At 37.8% G+C, this 25,464-nt stretch overlaps 2 protein-coding genes across 13 annotated transcripts in view; both read left to right on the plus strand.

Annotated features, from left to right (window-relative positions):
* Positions 1-25,464, plus strand: part of LOC112165129 (secretory carrier-associated membrane protein 3) — a 60,033-nt gene that overhangs the window by 34,201 nt on the left and 368 nt on the right. The window lies entirely within an intron of this gene.
* Positions 4,474-24,744, plus strand: LOC112165127. 5 transcript variants are annotated; one of them, XM_024301560.2, is made up of 5 exons: positions 4,474-5,389; positions 5,496-5,907; positions 6,915-7,270; positions 8,228-8,336; positions 18,959-24,349. In XM_024301560.2, the coding sequence occupies exons 4-5, from the start codon at positions 8,232-8,234 to the stop codon at positions 19,787-19,789; spliced, it is 936 nt and encodes a 311-aa protein (XP_024157328.1). In that variant the 5' UTR covers positions 4,474-5,389; positions 5,496-5,907; positions 6,915-7,270; positions 8,228-8,231; the 3' UTR covers positions 19,790-24,349. The 5 variants fall into 5 exon arrangements, 2 of the variants coding, with proteins under 2 accessions (XP_024157328.1, XP_040362018.1); XM_040506084.1 differs by lacking the exon at positions 5,496-5,907; XR_002922643.2 differs by lacking the exons at positions 4,474-5,389; positions 5,496-5,907; positions 6,915-7,270; positions 8,228-8,336 and adding exons at positions 24,523-24,639; positions 24,726-24,744 and having other exon boundaries at positions 15,353-22,319.

Here is a 25,464-nt window from a genome sequence, read left to right on the forward strand (position 1 = left end):
TGCAGCAACAATATCAGCAGCAAAGCCTCCAAAGATTTTGTAAAGTGGAATCAATAGGCATGTGAGTGATGTGATTAAAACGGTATAACCGAATATACTCACAATTCTTACACACCCAAAATGGCCGCAGAGAAGGGAAAAACAAAAAAAGTGATTGTATAAAGCTACATAGTTACATTTCTACCAGCAGCAACAAACACAACAGGATTATACAAAGAGACTCGGGTCTAGATTAATTACTGCGATCGATAAGCCGTCCCACTTGCATGTCCAAAATGATGCCCAACAACAACCAATGGAATGCCATGGTTTCCTGCAGCAATGGAAGCAGTGTGCCTGTAAATTCAAAATTTGATCCTGCCTAACTTTGTCTTCACTATCTCCTCCTAGTCTTGCATCAATGCACTGCCTAACTTTGTCTTCACTAAGTTTTGTTGTAGCCTAACAAATCCCTAAAATTCCAAAAATAGCTTGGTTAATATGAACAAGAGCACGGCTGCGAGCAAGTCCTCTAAACTCATTTTTGTACATCTTGCAACTCTTAAGTCTTAAAAACCACCAATTTATGAGTACAGATCAATGTATCTTTGAACAAGGATGTCTAGATAAATATATAGAACTCAACACTCTAAGATTTCATTTGAAGCTAAGAACTATTCCTTAACTAATGAGTAGTTATATAATTACATAAGTTTTGTATTCCATACCAACTGAGACCTAGCATAGATGCAATTTCAAATACCAACAGAGTAAATTTCATATACTCTTCTATACACAACAAGCAAAATAACAAACAGTACATTGAGTTTGACAGTCAACAATTGATGAGTTCTAAAGTTTCCAACCAAAAACAAGAAAAGAGGTAGTACATGCAATTAATAAGTTTTATTTTATATAACTCAGACAATGATATAAGATTCCACTATGAATAAGAATAAGCCTATAAAGAACAACTAGGAATTGAAAAACTTACTCTCAGTTCTGAAGGCATCTTTGTTTTGACTGGGCCAAGTTTCATCATTCCACCACCAACCTTCAGAGCAACGGGAGGTACAGAACTAGGTCGAGCAACCTTGGCCTCACCTTGCCTCAGAAATGCCAGGACATGACTTATAAAGTGTTTCTTGGAGTCAATCAGAGCCTCCCACTGCTGTACATCCTGGGAGAGATCAACCTCCTCAGCTGTAAGCCAATTAACATGTCATAAGAATAACTGTGGATGCAGAACACAATGAACTAACAGGTTCCTCCAAAAAAGGGAACAAAAAATTGACTGGATATAGGCCTTGTGGCTTATGTACGCATTCCAACTTATAATACATCCACAGACCCTAAAGACCAGATATGCCTATCCGGAGTCCAATAGCACATATATCATGTCATCGTTATTGTCTTGCTAGTGCTATTACCACAGACACAAACCAGGCTTTCAAAATTAGTACTGTTATTGTTTCTCTGTACACCTAGAATCATGAGGATTTATTTTATCAAAGAAATACACGTGCACATCACTCACTGAGAGCACACATATATATTGCAGTTAATTTTGCTACCCCAAATGGGTTTGTGCTTAAAGCATCAAATTCCATTTGATTGAATTCATTCCCTTCCCTTGTATTGCTCTGTAAACATATCACGTATACTGATTTTAAGACAAAGGAAAAGATTAAAGAATTCATTTCCCAAATCAGAAGATCTACTGAGAGACAAAACCAGATGCTATTATGTAAAGTAATGTTATGGGCCTCATTAAAGAAAAGGAAGAAGTCAAGAAACTGCTTTCATAGTCAGAGAGTAACCATATCTTGCAAGTAATAAGTCACATAACCGCAAAACCAACTCAATTTTGAAACCGAATAAATAAAAGGGTAAAATCCTCATATAGTACCCAAACTATTACAAAATGCATTTTTTGGTACCTACAAATTTTCAAGGAGTCCAGTGGTACCTGTACTATCCCTCCGTTAGCCCTTATAGTACCTCCGTCCATTAGTCCGTTAAAAATGCCTACGTGGCGGTCATGTGACATTCATGTGAGTAAAATAGTAAGGGTAAAATAGTATTTTCATTCATAATTAGAATTATAGAATTTAATATATTGAATATCTATAATTAAAAAACATTTTGACACATAAAAAAAAGATAAATAATACCCAATTTATTCTTCACTGTTATCGGGATACTTGGGTCAATTAATTTAAGTACTTTTATTTTTGTTTAATTTTTTTTTATTTTATGAAAATTTAATATATACTAATTTGGTGATAACTTTTTCCTCGAACAATTAATAGGATTAATCAATAGAGATGGTAGGTAAATCTAGATATTTACTAAATTCAAGTCTAGGTCTTTATTTTAACCTAGTCTAATTTATTTTAATTTAGTTTAATCAAAAATTTGTAAAATAAATATGAAAAATAGATATTTTACGATTTTACCCTTACTTTAACGGAATAATTGACGGAAGTACTAAAATGGTTAACGGAGTGATAATACAGGTACCACTAGACTCCCTAAAAATTTGTAGGTACCAAAAAGTGCATTTCGTAATAGTTCAGGTACCATACAAAGATTTTACCCTAAATAAAAATAGATAGAAAAAGATTAAATACAAATAAATTAAAACATGCATCAATGAATTTCACTAAATTTCCTCTGAATTCCAATAAACTCAAGTGAAAGCCACCACCATTGTTCAGATACCCTCTCAATTCCAAGCAAAGCAAACCCCAACTTTAAACAAATATGAATCAAATTCAAGAAAACAAACAGATACCCACTTCAAAACCCACATATACAAACAAGAAAACTCCAAAATTGACATGAAAGAAAGAAATTTTCATCTTTGTTTCACTAAATGAACATGTACCAGTCCAAAAACTAGCCTCAGCCTTGTTGTACATCTCCCAAAGTTGCTAGTACCTGATGGGAAACATACAGAATCTCTGGGTTTGCTGTACTACAATGGGCTCTTCCTCCTCCTTGTCATCTCTCTCTCTCTCTCTCTGATTCATTTATAAGAGAACCCATGTCCACTGGGTTTGTGGGTTTCAGTGTTGTTGGGTAGAGACTATAGAGAGAGGTAAACCCTACAAAGATAATTTTTGAACTGCTTCAACTGAAATTTCGGTGTTGTAGTTCAACTAGAATCATAGAGTAACGGCAAAGTGAAGGAAACGAGAGACTAGAAGCATAAACAACTTACTGCTGGACCGTGAATGCTGAACTTCTCGCTTATCTGTGCTTTTGATGAAGAAGCTGCCAAACCAGATATCTTTCGTGGTTTTGATGAAGAAGATGCCTACCCATATATTAGCTGTAAGCCTCTCATCCCAGAAACCCCTCGGCCTTTCACCACGACGGCACAAAAATTACAGTTAACGTCTTATTAACAGTCTACAAAAAGTAATCAGTTTGTGAGGACGTTAACTGGCCACGTCACTCGGCCCCCTTGGTCTACATTTCGGTTGGTTCATTGCAGCCCACTCCATTCTCATATTGGATAAATTCAATATGCTCTAGAAGTCATGTGTCCAAAGTGGCAGATCTCACTTGCATCAACATCAAAATCATAATTACACAGAGCATATAGCACGCTTTCACATAGAAGTACTATGGATATGCAATGAAGTTCCATATATAAATAGGACAAGCATATGCCACCTTTGATGTGTAACCCAAGACTTTTTGGGGCCCTGGAACACTGCATCCATATAAAGATCCCGAGATTGACGCTAGCCCATCGAGGAGGCGGAGGAGCTCTATACAGAAAAGGCACCATTACAAATCATAAAAATCAACCAGACATGTAAGATGCATGACAAAATAATTTACCACTGATATTACATTTACTAAAATTCTGACTCTCAATGAATAGTAATGCTCATATTGATTTATTATTTTGTCTCTAATGTTGTGTTTATTACTATTCTACCCCTCATGCTTGTTTTACCATTTTGCCCCTCTCTCCCAATTAAATTACCCACAAAATCCAAGCATATAATTTAGAGTTATTGACCCATAGCACCAAAATAGACTAAAATTAGCCAACTTACACCACTAAGAGCAACTCCAACAGATTCCCTATATTTTGATTTTTCTCTAGTTTAAGGAAAAATAAGTCTCTTTTGCTCCAATAGATTCCCTATAACTATCCCTATTTTTGAGAAAATGAGGAAAAAGAAAACCAAATTCCATATATTTACAGCAAACTTAAAATTTTAAAGAAGAATATGGAAATTTTAGAGATTGTTATAAAATAGGGAATCTGTTGGATTTGGAGAAGAAAAAGAGGCTAAAGATTTGACTTTTGCTTCCCTATAATACAAATTGGAGTTGCTCTAAGAGAATTTTGTTCTTATTAACCCAATTTAACAGATTAAATGACGATTTTAGGCTCCAGAAATTTAAAAATTACATATTGCCATCTCTCTTTCTTTCCTCTCTCTCCTCGCTCTCTCTCTGTCGGCGACTTCTTCTCTCTCTCTCCTCCCTATCTCTTTGCTGGTGACTTCTTCTCTCTCTCTCCCCCCTCCTTCTCTCTCTGCCTGGTACGACGCCTACCTATTCACCGACCACGCCGCCACGGGTCTCCGACGCCGTCCCTCTCTCGCCAGGAAGAATCGACTCGAACCGCGAAGTAGCTAGAGTGGGATGGAGGCCTCATTCACGTCTTCAAAGAGTCGCCGCCAACGAAAATTGAATTATTCTGATTCGTCCAATTTCGCTGGCATGGACGTCCCGTTCGACTCAATCAACTCCGAGCTCTGTTCGATTCCCACATCTCCGGCAAGGCTCAAGAACGTGAATTGCTGGCGGTGCTACTCCGAGCCCTGTTCGATTCTGGCAAGGCTTAAGAAAGTGAACTGCTGGCTGTGCTCGGCGCGGGGGGTTCCGGCAAGTCCATGCAAAGCCTCGCCTACCGGTACCGCTCCATCACTGAGAGACAACTAGCATCAGTGTTGGGTTTTTCATTCTTTTGAGAGATGACCACTGCGCCAACCACCAAAACCCATGATTCCTCATCTCTCTGGTTCAAGAAGCAGCACCCACAAGCGAATTTTTCTTATTTTATTCAATTTGAAAGTATTCATATTAACAAGCTTGCTAATTCTGCATCTCAATCCGCACCATGCACCGACAACTCGCGCGTCGTTGTTCATGTACGCAAAAGAGGAAAAGTCTACCTCACAGTTAGGAGAAACGAAGCAAGTGAAGCCTCTCTAGCTCATCCGCCGCCTCCCTGGAGCTGCTCTGGAATTAACCGGAGATTGGTGATCTTGAAATCCTGAGCAATCTCCCTCACAAGCCTCTGGAACGGCAGCTTGCCGATCATCAGAAGCTCCATGCATGCTCTTCTCTTTAACTTCAGTCTTTAAAAAAGGAAAAGGTAAAGGAGCACAATCCTCATGTCTCACTCACTTGCATTCTTTCTTCTTCTTCTTTTTTTTTTTTTTTTCTGGTCGTAGTTTGTTATAAATCCAAGATGTGGGCAGCTGACTGTTGAGAAGATCGAGAAGCCAAACATAGCCATCGATTTGACCTCTTCTAGTAACAAACTCAGCAGTAAAGTATTTTTAATTTCAACCAGTGCGTTTTCCAACAACTGGAGCCATACATATTTCTTTTACCAAATCTGGCAATCTCCGGCATCCAACGGCTGAGAACCAATGATACCAACCCTACCCAGTCAGCCATCAGTACATATCATATCATGAGAGTAGGCATCTCTTAGCTCTGCAGACTTGTTGCCTGATTTTTTTTCTTTTTCTTTTGCTGTACGTCTTCGGCTCTGGACTCTACACAAGCATGGATTTGGTCTTCACTAATTTTCGTCATTCGATTTCATCTAATACTCATTAAAACTGATGCGTTGACGCATTTTCTCATCAACAACTTCATCGAAAGGTATAATTTCCATCGATCTTCAAGGTCTCATACAGGCCTTGACGATTTACATGCAGAGGCCAGGATCTGATTGATATAATTTATTGCAAGTTTTTGTTTTTTCTTTTCCGTACAATTCTCTTCTCTGCAAGTAGGGTGGCCAGCGATCAGGAACCACTCAGATGGATCTCTCCATTTTCCTTAATTTCAGACTTACGATTATCTCGTTTTTTCTGCAAACAATTAAGAATACCCTAACCGGAGCCTGTCGAGTGCATGCTTTACTTCTTCTTTTTGAATTTTGATTAGTATTATACTATTATTTGTTACAGATCTGATATTAATGTGTAAATTTGTACATCTCCTCGTTGTTAGGAATTGATTTGTCCTTCTTTTACTCCTTCTTCTCTTTCAATTTTAATTAGTATTATTTGTTACAAATACCTGACACTAATATGTAAATTGATTGATTTGACATTCATTTTCATACTTCTATGCAAATGTTGTCCTGAAAAGTAGTTATTAATACTCCTTCTTTTTCAATTTTAATTAGTATTATTTGTTACAAATACCTGACACTAATATGTAAATTGATTGATTTGACATTCATTTTCATACTTCTATGCAAATGTTGTCCTGAAAAGTAGTTATTAATACTCCTTCTTCTTTTTCAATTTTAATTAGTATTATTTGTCCTGAAAAGTAGTTATTAATAGAAATCTATAAGGCTGTAACCTATAGGGATACACACGTAGCCCAAGGATTAAATGATTTATTATGATTTCAATTAAATGTGTTTTCCTTTTTTTTCTTTCTAATAATTTATAATTTAATTAGTCTGTTTTGGGGTAGTATTCCCGAGTATTAGAATTCTGAAACTCGGTGTCGTTTGATTAATTTATCGTATGATCACTCTGCAAACAATGACCAAACTAACAATTCCATAATTATTAGTTTCAATACTCCCCAATGCAGCACGATAAGACTTTCAACCTCCGCTTACTGTATTTTATGTTTGCTTCTAGCAGGTGTCGCGAGCTGAAGTGATGAATGAGTTTTGAGTCCTTAGATGCTCCTTACGATATCGAAGCACGTGTTGGTTTCCAAACGTTCTTTAAAGATGCACTTGTCAGTGTGATCCTTAAGGAAGAGAGGAGACTCGATTGTGGTCTTTGAAGGAGGAGAAGTCTACAATATGCTACTAAATTCGGACATCAATGATAGACGAGCTTCAAATAGTACAGACATATTGGATACGGTGGTAAACCAGTTCCTTGCGTATTATTGCATGAGTTAGTTGATTGGAAACTTGTCTCCAACTGCATGGAACTTGTGTACTATCTATATGGAATTTGGTATGCTTATTAAGCCCCCCATTTAGCAGGTACGTTACATAGTATGATGTTATTGATTGCAGTGCAGGGACTTGTATGTAGTAACTTGTAAATAACTAAATATGTTCATTAACGAAGGCCTACTATGTGAATGCAATTATATGTGAATTTGTAAAAACAAATACCTAATCTATACTGTTATTAAGATAATAAAACTTGCTCTCCATAACTGATTTTTTTACGATTATAGTCCTGAAATATTAATAATTTTTAACATTAAATTAATTATCAAGAACAATAGCATCAATACATAAAATACAAAATAAATAAAAATATAAAATATAACGAAATCGAATGACTATAAACAATTTTCCACTACTTCCCCATTGAGAAAAAACTTTCCACCATTCCATATGTGGGCTCTGGTAGTATTGTTTATAATTGAACTTCCGTGTACCTATTTGAGTTGTAGTCCTTACAATCTGTGATTTAGGTGAATAGAACTGTCAATACATTATTAGCAAGTAAAATGCAAATTATTTAAACATGAGAAAGATGCGATCTCTCTTCTCTTAATATCAGTATATGCATACATATTATTACTAAAGAGATCATCATCTATACATATTATTACTAAAGAGATCATTATTTTAGTGGCATTCATCCCGTACAGAGAGATCCACATTATCAGTGCGTTTGAATTGGTTCTTGACTTCTTATATTGGTTATACATTTATTGTTATCATGAGAAAAACAAAATTAAAATGAAAACATAAACATATCCTTCAGAACGACTAGCACTCTGCATATATCCTGAAATTGGTTTGAAAATCATTTTTCTCGATCAGGTTTTCCACTTAAATTGAGTTGAAGATCTATTAAAACAAATGAGTTGATGATTGGAGCTCATTGTTTACAATTTTTTTTTATTATAATTATATTTATTATTGTTAAAATTATTTATTTATCTTTGTGCATCTAATTCATATTAGTGCTCATCGTTGCAGGAATATGAGCGGTATATCAACTCGAGGTCTCACGTGGTTGATTTCATCTTGGTCAAAAGAATGGCTAGTCAGATTTCATCTCATTGATAGGCAAGCCCGCTGGATTCCAGTAAGCTCTCATGCAGACCTTCCAATCCACTTTTTCTCAAAGCTATTTCATAGTAAGCGTGGTTTTAAAGTTTCCATTAAATGAATTCAAAATATTTGCCTAGTAATGCAACTTATAACAAAAATTTTAAATTTGATGATCTATAGAATATTAATGCAGTAGCTCAATACCATTTAGTTTAGTGATATTGACTCATTTTCATAAGTTGAAGATTGTGGAGTTCTGACTTACAAAAAACTAGTTGATGTAGTAAATAATAATAAAATTAATGCATTAAAATTTTACTTAAATTAGCTAGATACAATATATTAATTTAACCATAGGACTACGGTATAGGACCAGAACACTATGTTCCAAGCTTTTCTCTTCTTCTTTTTGTTGTCTGACAATAAATTATATTAGTGTAAGACAATAAATTCATTTACTACTACACATGAATTTTTGTAAACAAACCATTTATCATGGGAGCCTTTCTAATAAGGATCACTTTAATGAAGACTAGTTGAGAACTTTCCAATCAACAGTATGTGAGACCTACTTTTCAATTATATTACGGTAAATCAACATTTAGATGTTTATGTATGCATGAGTAGATCACTTCTAAAAAATTGCTTCCAAATTGTTATTTGTTAAGGTACCAAACAAAATCAAATCAATATACGAACCAAATATGTCAAACATGAATTGTTCATGTTATAATTGATAAATTACGATTATGAATGTCTTAACGATTTACATTTTGAGTCAAAAATTGAATAAATGATCTACACATGAATATCTAAACATCTAATGATTGATTTGCAAAAGGAAATTTTTTAAGAACAGAAAAACACATTAGGGATGACAAAAATCCCTAGCGGGGCGGAGCTCCATTGGATACCCGCCCCTAATGGGGGAGAATTCAGGGACAAATGGGGATCCCCAATCCCCGCTATCTAAGATTGGGGATGGGGCGGGGATGATATTGTGATCTCCAAACCCACCCTAATAATATATACATATATTTAATATATATATATATATATATATATATATTTTAATTTATACAGATTTGCTCACCTAAGGGACAGTTTTAAGGGACTGTGAGGGACAAATGCATCTCAACCACATGTATTAAATATAAAAGCAGAAATTATAATAACTTAAAACTGTGCATTTATTTTCAGCCATCATATTCACTTGTCCCTCACAGTCCCTTAAAAACTGTCCCTTACGTGAGCAGACCTTTTAATTTAGATATATATATATATATATTTATAAATTTATTTTTTTATAATATAAATCACAAATATATACATTTACTATTTTACTTTAATAGCTACACTTTTAATTTAATGGTGTTTTGACTTTTGCACTCACTGAATTATGATTTATGGATTTAATAATGTTTTAATTTTATTTGTTGTAGATTTTGATTTTAAAAAAGGCAATATGAGAACAAAAGTATTTTATTTATTAAATTCTTATTGGAGATTTGGGGCAGGTTTGGAGGCTTAGTCCCCAGTGAGGATGGGGACGAGGAATCCCCAACGTGGAGATTGGGGCGGGGATGGCGGTGGAGAATGACCCCGGGGATGGGGATGGTATTGTGATCCCCATCCCCAAACACATATGGCTCACTATGAAGATTGGTACATTTTCTTTCAAAGAAATCAAGACAGTACATGAAGTTGAAAACTAAACCTAAAATTGGTACGTATTGTTACATCCTCATTTAGTCAATGTGATTTTGGTCAAACTTGTAAGGGCAAATCTGTTTTTTCAAGGATTGATGAAAAAAAAAAACAAAACAAAAAATTAAAAAAGAAAATAAAAAGAAAGAGGAAGAGGAAGAAGAATAACAAGGAGATCGAAGAAACTCAGATTTGGGTATCCAAATCAAACCTTGATATGGGGGAGGGACTGAGGAAGGAAGGACAAGAAAGAAGGAGGAGAACAAACCAAACCTTGATATCAAGGAGGGAGGGAGAAGGGGGAGAAGATCAAATTTGGGTGTCCAAATCAAACATTTTTTTTTTTGGGTGTTGGGGGGGGGGGGGGGGGGGGGGGTGGAAATATACTAAATTATTAACGGTGTAATTGACGTTATATACTAAAAGTGTGTTGGGTTTTGAAAGTCTGGTATTGTTTTGATTTATTTGAAAGTAAATGAACAGAATTTTGGAGTGGGTCATATGTGGTATATTGTTCTTAAATATTTTCCTTTGCAAAAATATAATCCAAAAGTGGGTCTCACAAAAAAGTCCTCATTTTAGTAGTCTTCGTTAGAGTCTCTCTCCATTTATCATAACTGTTTATGCCGTTTCCTGCAAAATCAGTTAGGAAAAATCATCGATAACTACAATCACACACCATCACACATAGAAGAGTTTTGTAGAGGTTCACCTTTGTCCAGTGTGGAGCTAGGCTACGTCCAATTCAATATGCACTATGGGTAAAGGGGTTACAAGGGTCAAGAAGTAAGAGCTCTATTAGGAGAGTTAACTCTCATGAGTGGTAAACGTGTAATGTTGTGAGGGTGTCTTCCTTACATAGCAGTGGAGGACCTTTTTTACAAATGGACTAGCTAATGGACCTTATTACAAGAATGTCATCATATCTATGTGGTGGGGAGCTCCTTACGCATGTACGTTAGGTATCGGTGAGGAATATTCTCTCTATCTTGACAGCGGATACTAGTCACAAATCCTTTAATAATAATAATAATAATAATTAGAGCTAAATACTGGTTACTACTCTGTGATTTAGGTCTAAAATCCATTCAGTTCATGAACTTCTAATTTCATCAAAAGCATCCATTTATTTTTAATTTTGATCTAATAGGTCCAAAATGTTAGTCTTCCGTTAAGTGGGTCTGTTATCTTGATGACATGACTCGTGTGGGGCCCATATTTTATTATATGACGATGAGGTGACATGCCTAGTCAGCTAATTAGGAGTTTACATTGACTTGGTGGGATCCTCTTTGATGACATATCACCTTGTGAGTGAATGAGTGGTGAGTGGATGCCACTATTAGAAAACTATCAAAAATGGCTCAAATCCATGACCACTAGAATACAACTCACACAACAAACCACCATTCTAACCTTACATTGTTATAAATTATCCTCAGTTTTTATGTTTATCCAATGTCCTTTGAATTTTCTCTTCATCAAACTATATCTTTTTTTCTTTTTTTTTTGACTTTGGACGACAATGTAACTCCCCACCCCACTCCTGATGTCAGTGAGATTTGAATCCATGACCTCCATAGTGTTAGTTAGGCTAGCTAACCAACAGGCCACGGCTCACCGACATCAAACTATATCTCTTAAAATTTGAAACAAAAATTCATTAACCATTTTTTTTATGAGAAATGAAATATTTTCATATAAAAAAGAGAAACAATTTTGTTCAAAGGAAAATATTTAATTTTTTCGCAATAGATACAACTCAATTAAAACTCAAGTATTGTAAAAGTAAATGGGACTTGGTCTACTTATTTCATTAGATAGTACTTTTATACAGAGAGAGAATTATAATGGAAATATCAATTATAATAATAACAATAAATGATAATTGAGCTGTAATCGCTAATCCCTTAATTTCCTCTTCGTCAGTTACTTTGACGAAGACACACAACTGACGAAGACACATAATGTGTTTTTCCTTTAACACTCCCCATTGTGCCAAGTTAAAAACGAAATGGTGCATGAATTGTTGCTTCACTAAAAACCTTGTCAAATCAAAATCTTATGGGAGAAAAAGTGCACTTTGGTCGAAGGAAAAGAGCACAATGCACCTATTACATTTGATAATGATATGTGTGTGTTAGACTTCCCATGACGTCTACACCTCCCTCTGATCCTTACATTAGTCAAGGGATCTTAGAAAGTCTTCGCATTCTGATGTTTTTCACATGTTTCTCAAATATGGCCTTAGGCAATGATTTGGTGAACAAATCTGCCACATTCCCTCATACCTTACTTGATTCACTTGAATTTTGAGGAGAGTCTGTTGTTGCTGATTGTAGAAAAACTTTGGCAATATGTGTTTTGTATTATCACCCTTGATATAACCAAGCTTCATATGTTCGATGCAAGCTGCATTATCTTCATAAATGCAAGTAGGCTATTCGGTTGTAGAACTCAAACCACTTGTCCCTAGAATATGTGCAATGATAGCTCTTAATCATATACACTAACTAACGCCTCATGTAGAGCAATTATCTCAGAGTGGTTCGAGGAGGTAGCCACTTTGCTTGGTTGACCTCCAAGATCTCGCCATGTTGCCAATGGTAAATACATAAAAAATTTGGGAACAATCTTTATGTGGGTCAGAGAGATACCCAACATTAGCAAAACTAACCAAAACATTATTTGGGGTTTCGGTGTTGTCATTAGCACTTTCGCCATCAACATTTCTTTTGGGGATTGCAGTTCCATTTGCGGCCCCTTTTGTCTCTCTGCAGGGAAAGAACAGTCCCAAGTCAATGGTTCCTTTTAGGTATCGAAAAATGTTCTTGATACCATGCTAGTGATGTTGCGTTGGTGCTGAGCTAAATCTAGCTAACAAGTTCACTGAGAATGCAATGTCTGGTCGATTGCATTGGGCTAAGTACAATAATGCGCCTATTGCACTTAGAGAATTTCAGCTCCTAACACCTCTTCATCATTTTCCTTTGGACAAAATGGATCTTTCTTTGCATCCAAACTTCAACCGATCATGAGAGTGCTAGCAGGATGCGCTTTGTCCATGTTAAATCGTCTGAGCATGTTTTGGACATACGCAGACTGGTGGATTAGTATTCCAAAAACTCGGTGTTCTAGTTCAAGGCCTAGAAAAAATCGAGTTTTCCCAAGATCCTTCATCTCAAATTCGGATTTCAAGTAGCCCACAATTTCTCTTATTTCATCAAGAGTACCTATTATGTTCATATCATCGACATATACAGGTACAATTGCAAGTCCGAAACTTGTTTTCTTTACGAATACACAGAGACATAATTCATCGTTCTTATATCCCTTCCAAATTAAGTAGTCACTTAGACGGGTATACCACATCCGCTAGGATTGTTTCAATCCATCAACCTAATTGCAAATGTACTCCGTGGTTTAGAGTAACTAAATTTGGGTAATGTAAGGTTATCAGGCACTTTTCCACATCCATGCAGTAACCATATATATCCACATCCATGCAGTAACCATATATATATATATGGTTACTGCATGGATGTAGTTACTACATATCTCTATGGGGATCTTGATTCAGATATATGTGTGTCTACACACACACATATATCTGAATCAAGATCCCTATAGAGATATGCAGTAACCACATCCATGAGCTGCATTTCAAGTCCTTTGAAAACTACCAAGCTAACTAAGTAGCGGAATGTTATAACGTCTATTATGAGAGGGTATGTCTCCTCATAATCAATTCCAGGGCGTTGTGAGAAACCTTGTGCCATAAGGAAAACCTTACACCTCAGGACTTCATTCTTCTCATTACGCTTTCTGACAGAGACCTAATGTCCTACAAGCTTTACGCTTGGTGAGGTTAGTACTAGCGGACCAAATACCTGTCTCTTTGCCAGAGAATCTAGTTCTTTCTGGATTGGTTCTTTCCATTTAGGCCAATCTGCTCTTTGTTGACATTCTATAACAGAGCGTGGTTCGATATCATCGTGCTCTATGATTTCTTGAGCAATAGTGCATGCAAATACATCATCAATGTGTGCGGAAGATCTTTCCATCAACTCATACACACTTTCATAATCCATTGAGTTTTCTTTGTTCTCTAGAATCATTTTATACATCATAGCGTCCTCCAGTATTGATTCAGGGGCATAACTATAATAAGAGACAATCTCATGTGAGGGATTCTCTACATTGATTATTAATGAATTGGTTTGTGCCTTACTCGCCCTCTTCTTCTTTGGGTGAGTGTCAATCGAACCAAGTGGCCTCCCCCTCTTCCTTTAGGAAGCCACCGCCTCAACAACACCTCCACTAAGTGTGGTTGCAGCGCCTCTATCTGCGGTGCTGTGCCCCTTGTTGGAGACTTCTAACCTTGCAGACACATTTGCAGCTGATATATGTGATCTCGTCAGTTTTGCGATATCAGCAAACACATCAGGCATCAAATCTGCTATGTTCTGAAGATTGATTATTCTTTTCACTTCACTTTCACATTGTGAAGTGCGGGGATCAAAACGAGACAGAGTGGGGACAAACCACTACAATTCCTATCGTTCTCTTGGAAAATCTTTTTTCCTATCTCTCTCTAACGACTAGAAGACTGTCTCATCAAAGTGACAATCCACAAATCTAGCAATAAAGAGATCGTCTGTTAAGGGTTCCAAATAGTAGATAATTGTTGGAGATTCGTATCCAACATAAATACCTAATCGTCTCTGAGAACCCATTTTAGTGCGCTGTGGGGGCGCAATAGGCACATATACTACGCAACCAAATATGTGTAAGTGTGAAATGTCAGGTTCATATCCAGTTATCAAACATAGAAAATGGTTGGCTAGCAGTGGGTTTGAAACGAATAAATAAAGCTGCATGCAATATTGCATAATCCTAGGCAAATATAGGCAGGTTGGTGCGCATAATGAGTGCCCTAATCACCATTTATAGCCTTTTGATGGTAGCTTCTGCAGGACCATTTTGTGTGTGCACATGAGGTACAGGATGCTCTACATCGATCCCAGTAGACATGCAATAATCATCAAATGTTTTTGATGTAGATTTGATAGGGAGATCAGGGTGGTGAGCCCTTAAATGTATAATTTGTGTTAGGGGTTTTGCAAATGCAGTATTTCTTGTAGAGAATAATGCGATATGTGACCAGTGTGTCGAAGCATCCACCAGAACCATAAAGTACTTGAATGGTCCGCATTCTGGATGGATAGGTCCACAAATATCTCTTTGTATCCTTTGTAAGAATAGAATGTTTTGTTTTGTATCTTTAGCATAGGAAGGTCTCGGTCCTGTTTTTGCTAAAGAGCAGTCTTTACAAAATGAGTGATGTGCCTTTGAAATAGGCAATGAGGCATAATGAGAGGAAGGTAGTGCTTCTGGTACTTCAGAAGGCAATGCCTGCATTTGAGCAGTACTAGGACCGACACCTTGCAATGTGGTGGATTTTTGTTACATTTCATTTTTCACTTGAAAGAAGGGATGTTCGTGTGAGTTCTTTAAAATACGGATCATCATGTCACGACCAGGATGCCTTAGGCGGACATGCCAAAACCTGTATGAGTCAGTGTCCCACATTTCATTGTTGGTGATGGCATATGATTCACTGATCAGAATAGTAGTGAGGTGCAGTCTACTAAATTGACTCATTAGTTTCTCTAAAATGCGTTTCCTTCCACATTCATTAGAGGTAATATAAAGGTATTCAGTTCCATTCTCACAGTGGGTTTCTATATGATAACTGTTGACACGAATATCTTTGAAACTTAATAAGGTTTGATTAGCTCTTGGTGCATAAAAAGCATTTGTGACTTTAAACATTGTGCCGTTAGGCAACGAAAATTTGGCAGTTTCTTGCTCTTTTATTACAATCATCGCAGTCACAGAGGAATTATAGGCTATTAATTCAATGAATAATTGCCTATTCCTTAATATGGTGTGGGTAGTCCCACTATCAACTAAGCACTCAAGTTCTCCTAGATTCATTCCTACAAGTAAATGGGGGGTATTATTAAAGAATTCAAAAATATATCTCATATTCTTTAGAATATTTCTATTTAGGTAGAATGATAATATTTTCATTCTAAATTTTTTTTCTTAGCTATTGGCACTGAGCGTGCTGATAACGTGTGAAAGTAAAATGGAAATTGGTATATTTATTTCATTAGATAGTCCTTTCATATTGGGAGAGAATTACAATGGAAATATCAATTACAATAATGACAGTAAATGATAATTGAATTGTAATCGTTAATCCCTTAATTTCCTCTTCATTAGTTACTTTGATGAAACACATAATGTGTTTTTCATTTAACAAGTATTCATTTATCTTCATCAAAAGTACTTAGAAACAAAACAAACTAAAAAACTTAATGATGAAATTTTTGAATTACTTGAGTCTATTCAAGGGATATGGTATTAATATAAAAACTAAGGTTAACCGAATATCATAAATAAACATTTTTATTTAATTTTATAAGGAATATAGTATAAATATAAAATCTAAGTAAAATTTGTAATATTGTGGGGTTAGTGTGGTGATTTGTTGAGTGACTTGTACGTAAGAGGTTGTGGATACAAGTTATGGTTAGGTTACTTGTTGAAAAACATTTTATTTGATAGATTTTTAATAGTGGAACCCACTCATAAGTTGACTATGCATGCCACCTCAACACCACATTATAAAACATAGACCCTATATGAGCCACATCAGTGAGTAAATGGACTCACTTAATGCAAAACTAACGGATTTGACTTATTAGATCAAAATTGAAAGTGCAATGTTGTTTTTTATTAAATTAGAAGTTAAGTAACTGAATTGATTTTAGACCCGAACCACAGGATATTAATCAGTATTTAACCATAATAGCTATCCTCTTTGTTCATGAAACACTCATCTAAGCATGATAAGAGAAATTATGTGGACTCCAAACTAGATTGTCAGAAAACAAATTATTATAAGTCCCCAAAAATTCCTTATTTACGCTCCATTTAAGACTAGTGCACAAAGACCCAAGCCAATAAGAAAATAAAAGATAATCCCCAAACTGTCGTGCAATGTAACCGCGTGATCCACCTATAGGGTTATCATATAGTACCCTTGGCTTGTATCGACCAGCATAATCCTAACAATCTCTACCTAACTTGTAACCATCAATCCCTTGAGTCATATTATGATCTCTTGCAACTTCACTTTGATTAGGATTTTCTTAAGCACTTGCTCTACATCCTCTACCTATCTTATAAATTATTCCACAGTTGGAACTCCAAATATATCCATAATCTTCACCATATGTTTGCAACTACTTAAGTATATACGGAAATTTAAGTAAAATACCTAAGTCTAAGTTTTTTTAGGAAGGGCTTACTTTTGAGTCCCTATTTTTTTTTTTTGAAAGGTGAATGAATCATTCATTCTTATTAAATTAATCAACCGCAACGGTTGAAAGTAAAGTATATACACCAAAATAAATATAGGCCATTACACTGAACAACAACATTTGACGTTGTAGCCACGCTAGCCCTAGCCACATTAACACCAGCCGCTTCCGCCCTAAGGTTCTGATCTTGCGCCAATCTCTTATGTCCGGCTCTAGACCAGACAACCACACTGTTATGAAAAATAGCTTTAACGTGGTCTCCTGATCTTAGTAGGAAAAGTCATCTCCGTGCATGTGGCTGGCACGTGCTCATTAGTTAACTAATTAGTTAACCAAGTTAATTAGTTGTTATCTGTTAATTAGTTTGTTATGCTTAATTAATCATGTTAGGGTTTTATCTCATCTTGCTCACTCCATGTGCGACAAGTGTCCACATGATTTGGAGTATATAAACCCCCTTGATGTAACCATCAGCCTCATCGATGAATACAAGTTTGTTTTGTTCTTCCTGCTTTAATTTTCTTTGCAATTTCCCTTCAGTTGGGGCTTCTACCCTAACAATTGGTATCTAGAGCCAGTCGATCATGGTTAAGCTCAAGGGGGTGGGAAACCCTCATCTCCGCCACATGTCTCCGACGCGCTACACGTCTCTAGCGAGCTTGTCCACCTCGAATATGAGTTGTAAGCGCATCGGGAGGAGACCAACTCAAGACTCGATGAGATGCAGACTTCCTTACAGGAAGCCATGGCCACTTTGTTGACCAATTTCAAGTCCATGTTGATGGATGAGTTCAAGCAACAGCTCACAACCATCGTCAAGGAACACATACCTATTCCTTCACATGAGCTCGTCCATCAGAGGAGTATGGCGATTTCCTACATGGATGGAACAGTGAGATTTGGATCTCTACCTTCGTCGGTCGCCCCATCTCCATCAGTGGCCGCTTCGAGTTCATCTCCAGTGGCTCGATCTGAGGGTAACGTTTCTCGATCTGAGGGTAACGTTTCACAACTTAACACCTCTCAATGGGTTATTAGAGCTTTGAATGATGGTGTGGAAATTAACTCTTCTTTGCAAGTTACTAGTGGGGTGGTTGCTACCACTGTGGCTACTATTCCTGATCTAAATAATGTTAATTTTCTTAATGGTAGTAGTAGAGCTCAGACTATGATGAATGATGTGGGATCAAAACCCTTGCAGAGTTAGGGTTCAATGGGATATGTTAGTCCCTCTGTTAGTAACACTTTTAACCATCAGTCTCACCATCTAAGCAACTCACAGCCTTGCCACACATTTTCTAGCCCATATCATGCATGAATGATGCAGGGAGCCAGTCAAACAATACAAGGTCCTGATCCTTTTACAATGACTTACTCAGGACCTTATTCCACTACCATGATCAATTTCCCATCATCAGTTGTTCAACTACCCTTGTCATTTGCATTACCCCAATTTTCACATTCAAAACCACCACAACAACTTTACATCCCACATACTTATGCCACTACCACTACCACTCACCATGTCTCTAACACTCATCATCATCCATTTCAGGTCACTTCTCCTAACTATGGCTACCCACTCAACCAAGTATACCCTAATCCCTTGTTCACAACCCATGTTGATCCAAATTTACCCACAATGAAGCAGATGAGATTGGAGTTCAGTGTGTTTAGTGGGGGTGACCCTGTTGAGTGGCTTAACAAGGCAGATCAATACTTTGAGTTTTACCAAATACTTGAAGATAGGAAGCTATCAACTGCCACCATGCATTTGTCGGACAAAGCCTCAGACAGATGGTATATGTTTCGGCATGAATTCCCAAGTACATGGCAAGGGTTGGTTGATTTGCTAATGCGGGAATTCAGCAGCTACAACATGTCTGAGTACCAAGCGGCCTTGGCTGGAATGAATCAAACAGGTACTGTTGAAGGTTACATGGAACAGTTCACTAAGCTATCAAGAAGGGCACCTGGTTTCCCACTTGAGGTGCTTTTGTCTTGTTTTATTGGAGGTTTGAAAGAAGAGATAAGGGTTGATGTGCAGGCTCAAAAGCCTAGGACTCTTTATGAAGCATGTAAACTAGCCAGGGTTTATGAAACAAGGAATGAAGGCCACAGAAATCATTCTAGAGGGAGTTTCACCCATAAACCACCCACTGGAAGTAATGTTAGGTTTACTTCAGATACCAAGACCAGCTCCAAACCAGGGCAGTCCATGTTTACCCCAAGGAGCACACAATCCAATTTTGGACCTTCACCTGGTAGCAATAATGTAAGAGTTAAACTCTCAGATGTTGAATTCGAGGCCAGGAGAGCTAAGAATCAATGTTATTTCTGTAGTGAACCCTACAAGCCTGGTCACAATTGCAGAAAGAAAGGATAGTTAATGAGCATGGAAATTATACCAAATGAAGGATAACTTACAGAGGAGATTGATGAGAAGCAGTTGATGGAGGTACCTCCCATTGTTGACCTTGATGAACCACTAATCAGGCTCCAAATTATGGGGGATGAGAATTCACAGCCAGCTACCATGCAATTGAAGAGAGTATTCAACAAAAGGATGGTTCACATATTAATAGATTCGGGAGCCACACATAACTTCATTCATCCCCAGCTGCTTAAGGGTTCCAAAGTGCAAGTACACCAGTTCTCACCATTGAATGTGATACTAGCTAGTGGAGCTAAAATGCAGACCAAGGGTGAAGTGAAGGTGGAATTACAGATACAACAGTTCAAGTTCATGGATGATTTCTATATATTACTAGTAACTGGATGTGAGATTGTATTAGGAGCAGGGTGCTCAGATCCTTGGGAGACATTCTGTAGAATTTTGAAACGATGAAGATGAAATTTACAGTTGGTAATAATGATGTTCAATTGCAAAGGGAGACCAAAGCTGAAGCTACTGTTATCAGTTGCAAGTCCATGACTAAGCTACTTAAGAAGGAAAGGGAAGCCATGCTGATTCAAGTACAACCTGCAATCATGAACCAAACTGTGGAGACACCTCAACCTCAGATACAGACACTCATTGAAAAATATGCGGATATATTTGCTGTACCTACTTCTTTGCCTCCAGCTAGAAGTCAAGATCATAAGATTGAGTTATTTCCTAACACACCACCAGTAAGTGTGAGGCCCTACATATACCCCCATTTTCAGAAATATGAGATAGAAAAGATTGTGCAAGAATTGTTAGCCAATGGGATGATCAAGCCAAGTGTAAGCCCCTTCTCTTCCCTAGTGTTGTTGGTTAAGAAGAAGGATGGGACTTGGAGAATGTGTGTTGACTATCGATCCTTGAATGCTGCAACTGTCAAAGATAAATACCCAATCCCAGTTGTAGATGAGCTATTAGATGAAATCCATTGGTCCGCCATCATCACCAAATTAGATTTGAGGTCTGGATATCACCAGATAAGAATGAGCCCTTTTGATGTAAGTAAAACTGCCTTCAGAACTTGTACCAAAAAAAAAAAAAAACTGCCTTCAGAACTCACAATGGCCACTATGAGTTTTTGGTCATGCCATTTGGTTTGACTAATGCCCCATACACTTTTCAGTTAGTGATGAATGATGTACTGAGAGATTATTTGAGAAAATTTGCCTTGGTTTTCTTTGATGATATTCTAGTGTACAGTCCTTCTATAGAAGCACACTTGGATCATTTGGAAAGAATTTTTAAGACCTTGCAGCAACACTCCCTCAAGGTAAAACAAAGCAAATGCAGTTTTGGTGTTGCAACAGTGGAGTATTTGGGACATGTGATTAGTGCTCAAGGAGTTGCTGTGGATCCAGCAAAAATAGAATGTATCAAAAATTGGGGTAGACCACAAACTCTTAAAGGTTTGAGAGGGTTTTTGGGGCTTGCAGGATATTATAGGAAATATGTGCAGCACTTTGGCACCATAGCCAAACCCCTTACTGACATGCTGAAGACTGGAGGATTTCAATGGACTAATGAGTCAATGGCAGCCTTTGAGAAATTGAAGCAAGCCCTCATGAACACTCCTGTATTAGCCTTGCCTGATTTTTCAAAGGAATTTGTTATTGAATGTGATGCATTAGGAATTGGGATTGGAGCCATACTATCCCAAGAAGGGCATCCCATTGCCTTTCTCAGTAAAGCCTTGGCCCCTAGAGTCCTAGACACATTGCATTATCAGTTTATGATAAGGAGATGCTTGCAATGGTATTTGCAGTCCAACATTGGAGACCATACTTACTGGGAAACCATTTTAAAATCTATACAGACCATAGAACCATCCAATACTTCTTGGATCAGAAGATCTCCACTCCAACATAACAGAAATGGCTGTTGAAACTAGCTGGTTATGGCTACTCTATTGCTTATAAGGCTGGTAAGAACAACTCAGCCCCTGATGCTTTGTCAAGAAGGGAAGAGCTCAGTAATATCCACTCTGAAACCATCACCGAGTATGGAACACTAAATACAATTACTGGGATTTCTTCACCTGTGCACAACTATCTCACAGATATTCAAAAAGCTACTGCTCTTGATCCTGAGGCCAGCCAAATCATTCAACAACTGGAGCAGGGTACCAATATCTCATCTCTTTACTCCTTGCTTAACTCTCAGTTAATGTATAAAGGGAAGTTGTATGTCCCACAACAGGCTGGTTGGCGGGCTAAAATTATTGCAGAATTTCATGATGGTTATAGTGGTGGTCACGCTGGAATTCACAGAACAAAGAAGAGGATTACAAGGTGTTTTGCTTGGCCAGGGCTACACAAGGATGTTAAAACGTATGTGGATGAATGTCATCATTGTCAACAGAATCACTATGAGACTATACTGCCACCAGGCTTGCTTCAGCCAAATGTGATCCCAGACAAGGCATGGACAAGGATCTCGACGGACTTCATTGAAGGGCTACCCACTTCTGCAGGTAAGAATGTCATAATGGTTGTGGTGGATAGACTAACTAAATATGGTCATTTCAAACCCTTAGCCCATCCCTACACTGCTACTGTCATTGTTCAGAATTTTGTTCAACATGTTTTCAAACTTCATGGAATGCCTAAGTCCATCATTTCCGATATAGATCTTGTGTTTCTAAGTAACTTTTGGGAGGCTTTCTTTAAGGCTCAAGGAACCTCTCTTGATAAGAGTTCATCTTACCATTCCCAAACTGATGGCCAAACTGAAAATCTCAACAGAACACTAGAGCAATATTTGATATGTGTAGTGGGAGAGAAGCCTCACTCTTGGGTGGATGCTCTACCTTGGGCTGAACACTGGTATAATACTACTCACCATTCTGCTATAGGCATGACTCCATTTCAAGCCTTGTATGGTTATGAGCCTCCCTCCATCAGGACATACATACCAGGCTCCACTGCAACAGCAGCTTTTGATAGCCAGCTCAAGACTAGGGATGAAGTGCTAGCTATGGTTAAAAGGAATTTACAAGTAGCTCAAGCATGAATGAAGCAATTCTATGACAGGAACCATACTGAGAGGACATTTGAAGAAGGAGAATGGGTATACTTAAAGCTCCAGCCGGACAGACAACAATCAGTCAAGAAAAGACTTGTTCACAAGCTTGCCCCAAGATTCTATGGACCATATCAGATTGAGCAGAAGATTGGTAAAGTGGCCTACAAACTGAAGCTGCAAAGTACAGCTAGAGTTCACCCTGTATTCCATGTGTCTCTACTAAAAAAGAAGATTGGACAGTCAACTGTGGTCTCCGCACATTTGCCCCCAAATGTAGATCCCTATAATCCCAGGTGGTATCCTGCTAGGATATTGGATAGGAAGCTTTTTAAACAGGGAAATGAACCAGTAACCAAGTGGTTAATTCATTGGATTGGCATGACAGAGGAGGAAGCCACATAGGAGGATGCTGAAAAAATCTCGCAGCGCTTTCCTTAATTCCAAGCTTGAGGACAAGCTTATCTTATGGGGGCTGGATTGTTAAAGACGTGGTCTCCTGATCTTAGTAGGAAAGGTCATCTCCGTGCATGTGGCTGGCACGTGCTCATTAGTTAACTAATTAGTTAACCAAGTTAATTAGTTGTTATCTGTTAATTAGTCTGTTATGCTTAATTAATCATGTTAGGGTTTTATCCCATCTTGCTCACTCGATGTGGGACAAGTGTCCACATGATTTGGAGTATATAAACCCCCTTGCTGTAACCATCAGCCTCATCGTTGAAAAAATAGTTCTTCCTGCTTTAATTTTCTTTGCAATTTCCCTTCAGTTGGGGCTTCTACCCTAACACACACAACATTACCGGTTACCGATGCCGATCCCTGTGCGCGTTTACTCCACCTCGGCTGGAAGGAATGAGCTCATGCTTATTGAGCAGCCGGTTGCCGGCAAATGGAGTTTTCTTCTTCGGTGGTCCAGGATTGTTCCGTGGTCCAGGATTGGTGTTGTGGGAGGGGCCGGCTTGGGCATCTCTCTCTATGCAGCTTCCATCCAACGCAAGGCGTACCGCCTCGATCGAGTTCGATTTCTGCACGAGACACAGCAGGCCAAGCTTGCGGAGATGCGAGCCGTGAGGGCTGAGGAAAGGGCGGTCAGGGAGGAGGCAAGGGCGGTGAAGGCTCAGGAGATCGCCGAGGCAAGGGCCGTGAGGCAGGAGGAGCGGGCGGTGAAGGCTCAGGAGATCGCCGAGGCAAGGGCCGTGAGGCAGGAGGAGCGGGCGGTGAAGGCTGAGAAGAGAGCGGTGAAGGCTGCGGAGAGGGCCGAGGCGGCTCAGAAAGGATGGCCGAGGAGAGGGCGGTGAAGGCTGGGGCGGTGAAGGCTGAGGAGAGGGCCGAGGCGGCTCAGAAAGGATGGTTTAGCTGAGATTTGATGATATCTTACACAGGCTTTTAGTTTGACTGTTAATGTAATTGAATGTTAATGTAATTGAATGTGGGTTGTTGACCTTATTTTGAATGGAAATGTTACAACATTCATTGGAAGATAGTTTTCTGAATATTTCAGTTTTCGTGCTTCTTTCCTTGGTTGTTAGATCGATTTTGGTGAGTCGTAGCATGGACTGTGAAGTCATTAGGCACGGAGAAAGCCGTTGGTTTTGTATGTATAAACATAGAAACTATACCTGTTTGAGCTCTAATGCATTTGTATTGACCAGAATCATGGAAGCGTTGCTCCTGCCAAGAACTCCAGACTATCACCTCTGCCTCCAGAATGTGCTGGTTTCAATTATGGTGTTGGTGAAACCATTGATATACCTGTTGATGGAAGTGGGGTGAGTTTGAATTTAGAGGCTGTTAATTAGATTACTTGTATTTGGCATAGTGTTTTTCTAATTTTAGTTGTTATTATTTGATTTAGGATTTGAAAAAGAGGGAGAGGGAACTCCAAGCTAAAGAAGCTGAACTGAGAAAGTGTGAAGAGGTGTGACTTGAAAGAAATTCTAAAGTCTGATTGCATGGAAATTTTAGCATAGCCCTTCACTTATATTTTCTTTTCTGTACAGATCCACATTGGCTTCTGCATCTTTGCTGCGGTTGCTCCCCCTATAATGTTCAAAGGAAAATCTCTCATGTATGTTGCTCGAAACATTAATTTGATTACTGAATTGCACAGATTTATACACAATAAAATTATATAACTAGTGGATGCCTAAGGAATTAAAATTGGGAATATGCTTGAACATTGTTTATCTACTTATGATTTACCTGTTGTGTGCTTTTGGAACAGTGGCATTCTGGCTGCAATTGATATTCGAAGTGATCATGCTTTGGTTAGGGTAAGACTATATAGAAGTCCGCTTATCATATGACTGTGCCTTCTTTTCTTTTAATGGTGTACAAAACCTATAAGCAGTTGGCATATATAATTTTGTAGTTTTCATATTCGTGTTATAGTATTAAGATCTGATGGCTGATACTGATGAATTTGTTCTGTTTATAGTTGTTCTATTGTATTGGATTCGGCATGTTCTGACTCATCTGGATTATTCAGGTCTTGTTCTCCTTGTCAAATTGTCACGAAATGATATGCATTATCTTTGGTTCTGTTGCAGCACTTGCTTCTTGATTTCTTTTAACACCTTTTTCTCTTTACATGT

Source organism: Rosa chinensis, chromosome 5 (genome assembly GCF_002994745.2).
Source record: "Rosa chinensis cultivar Old Blush chromosome 5, RchiOBHm-V2, whole genome shotgun sequence".
Taxonomy (NCBI): Eukaryota; Viridiplantae; Streptophyta; class Magnoliopsida; order Rosales; family Rosaceae; genus Rosa; species Rosa chinensis.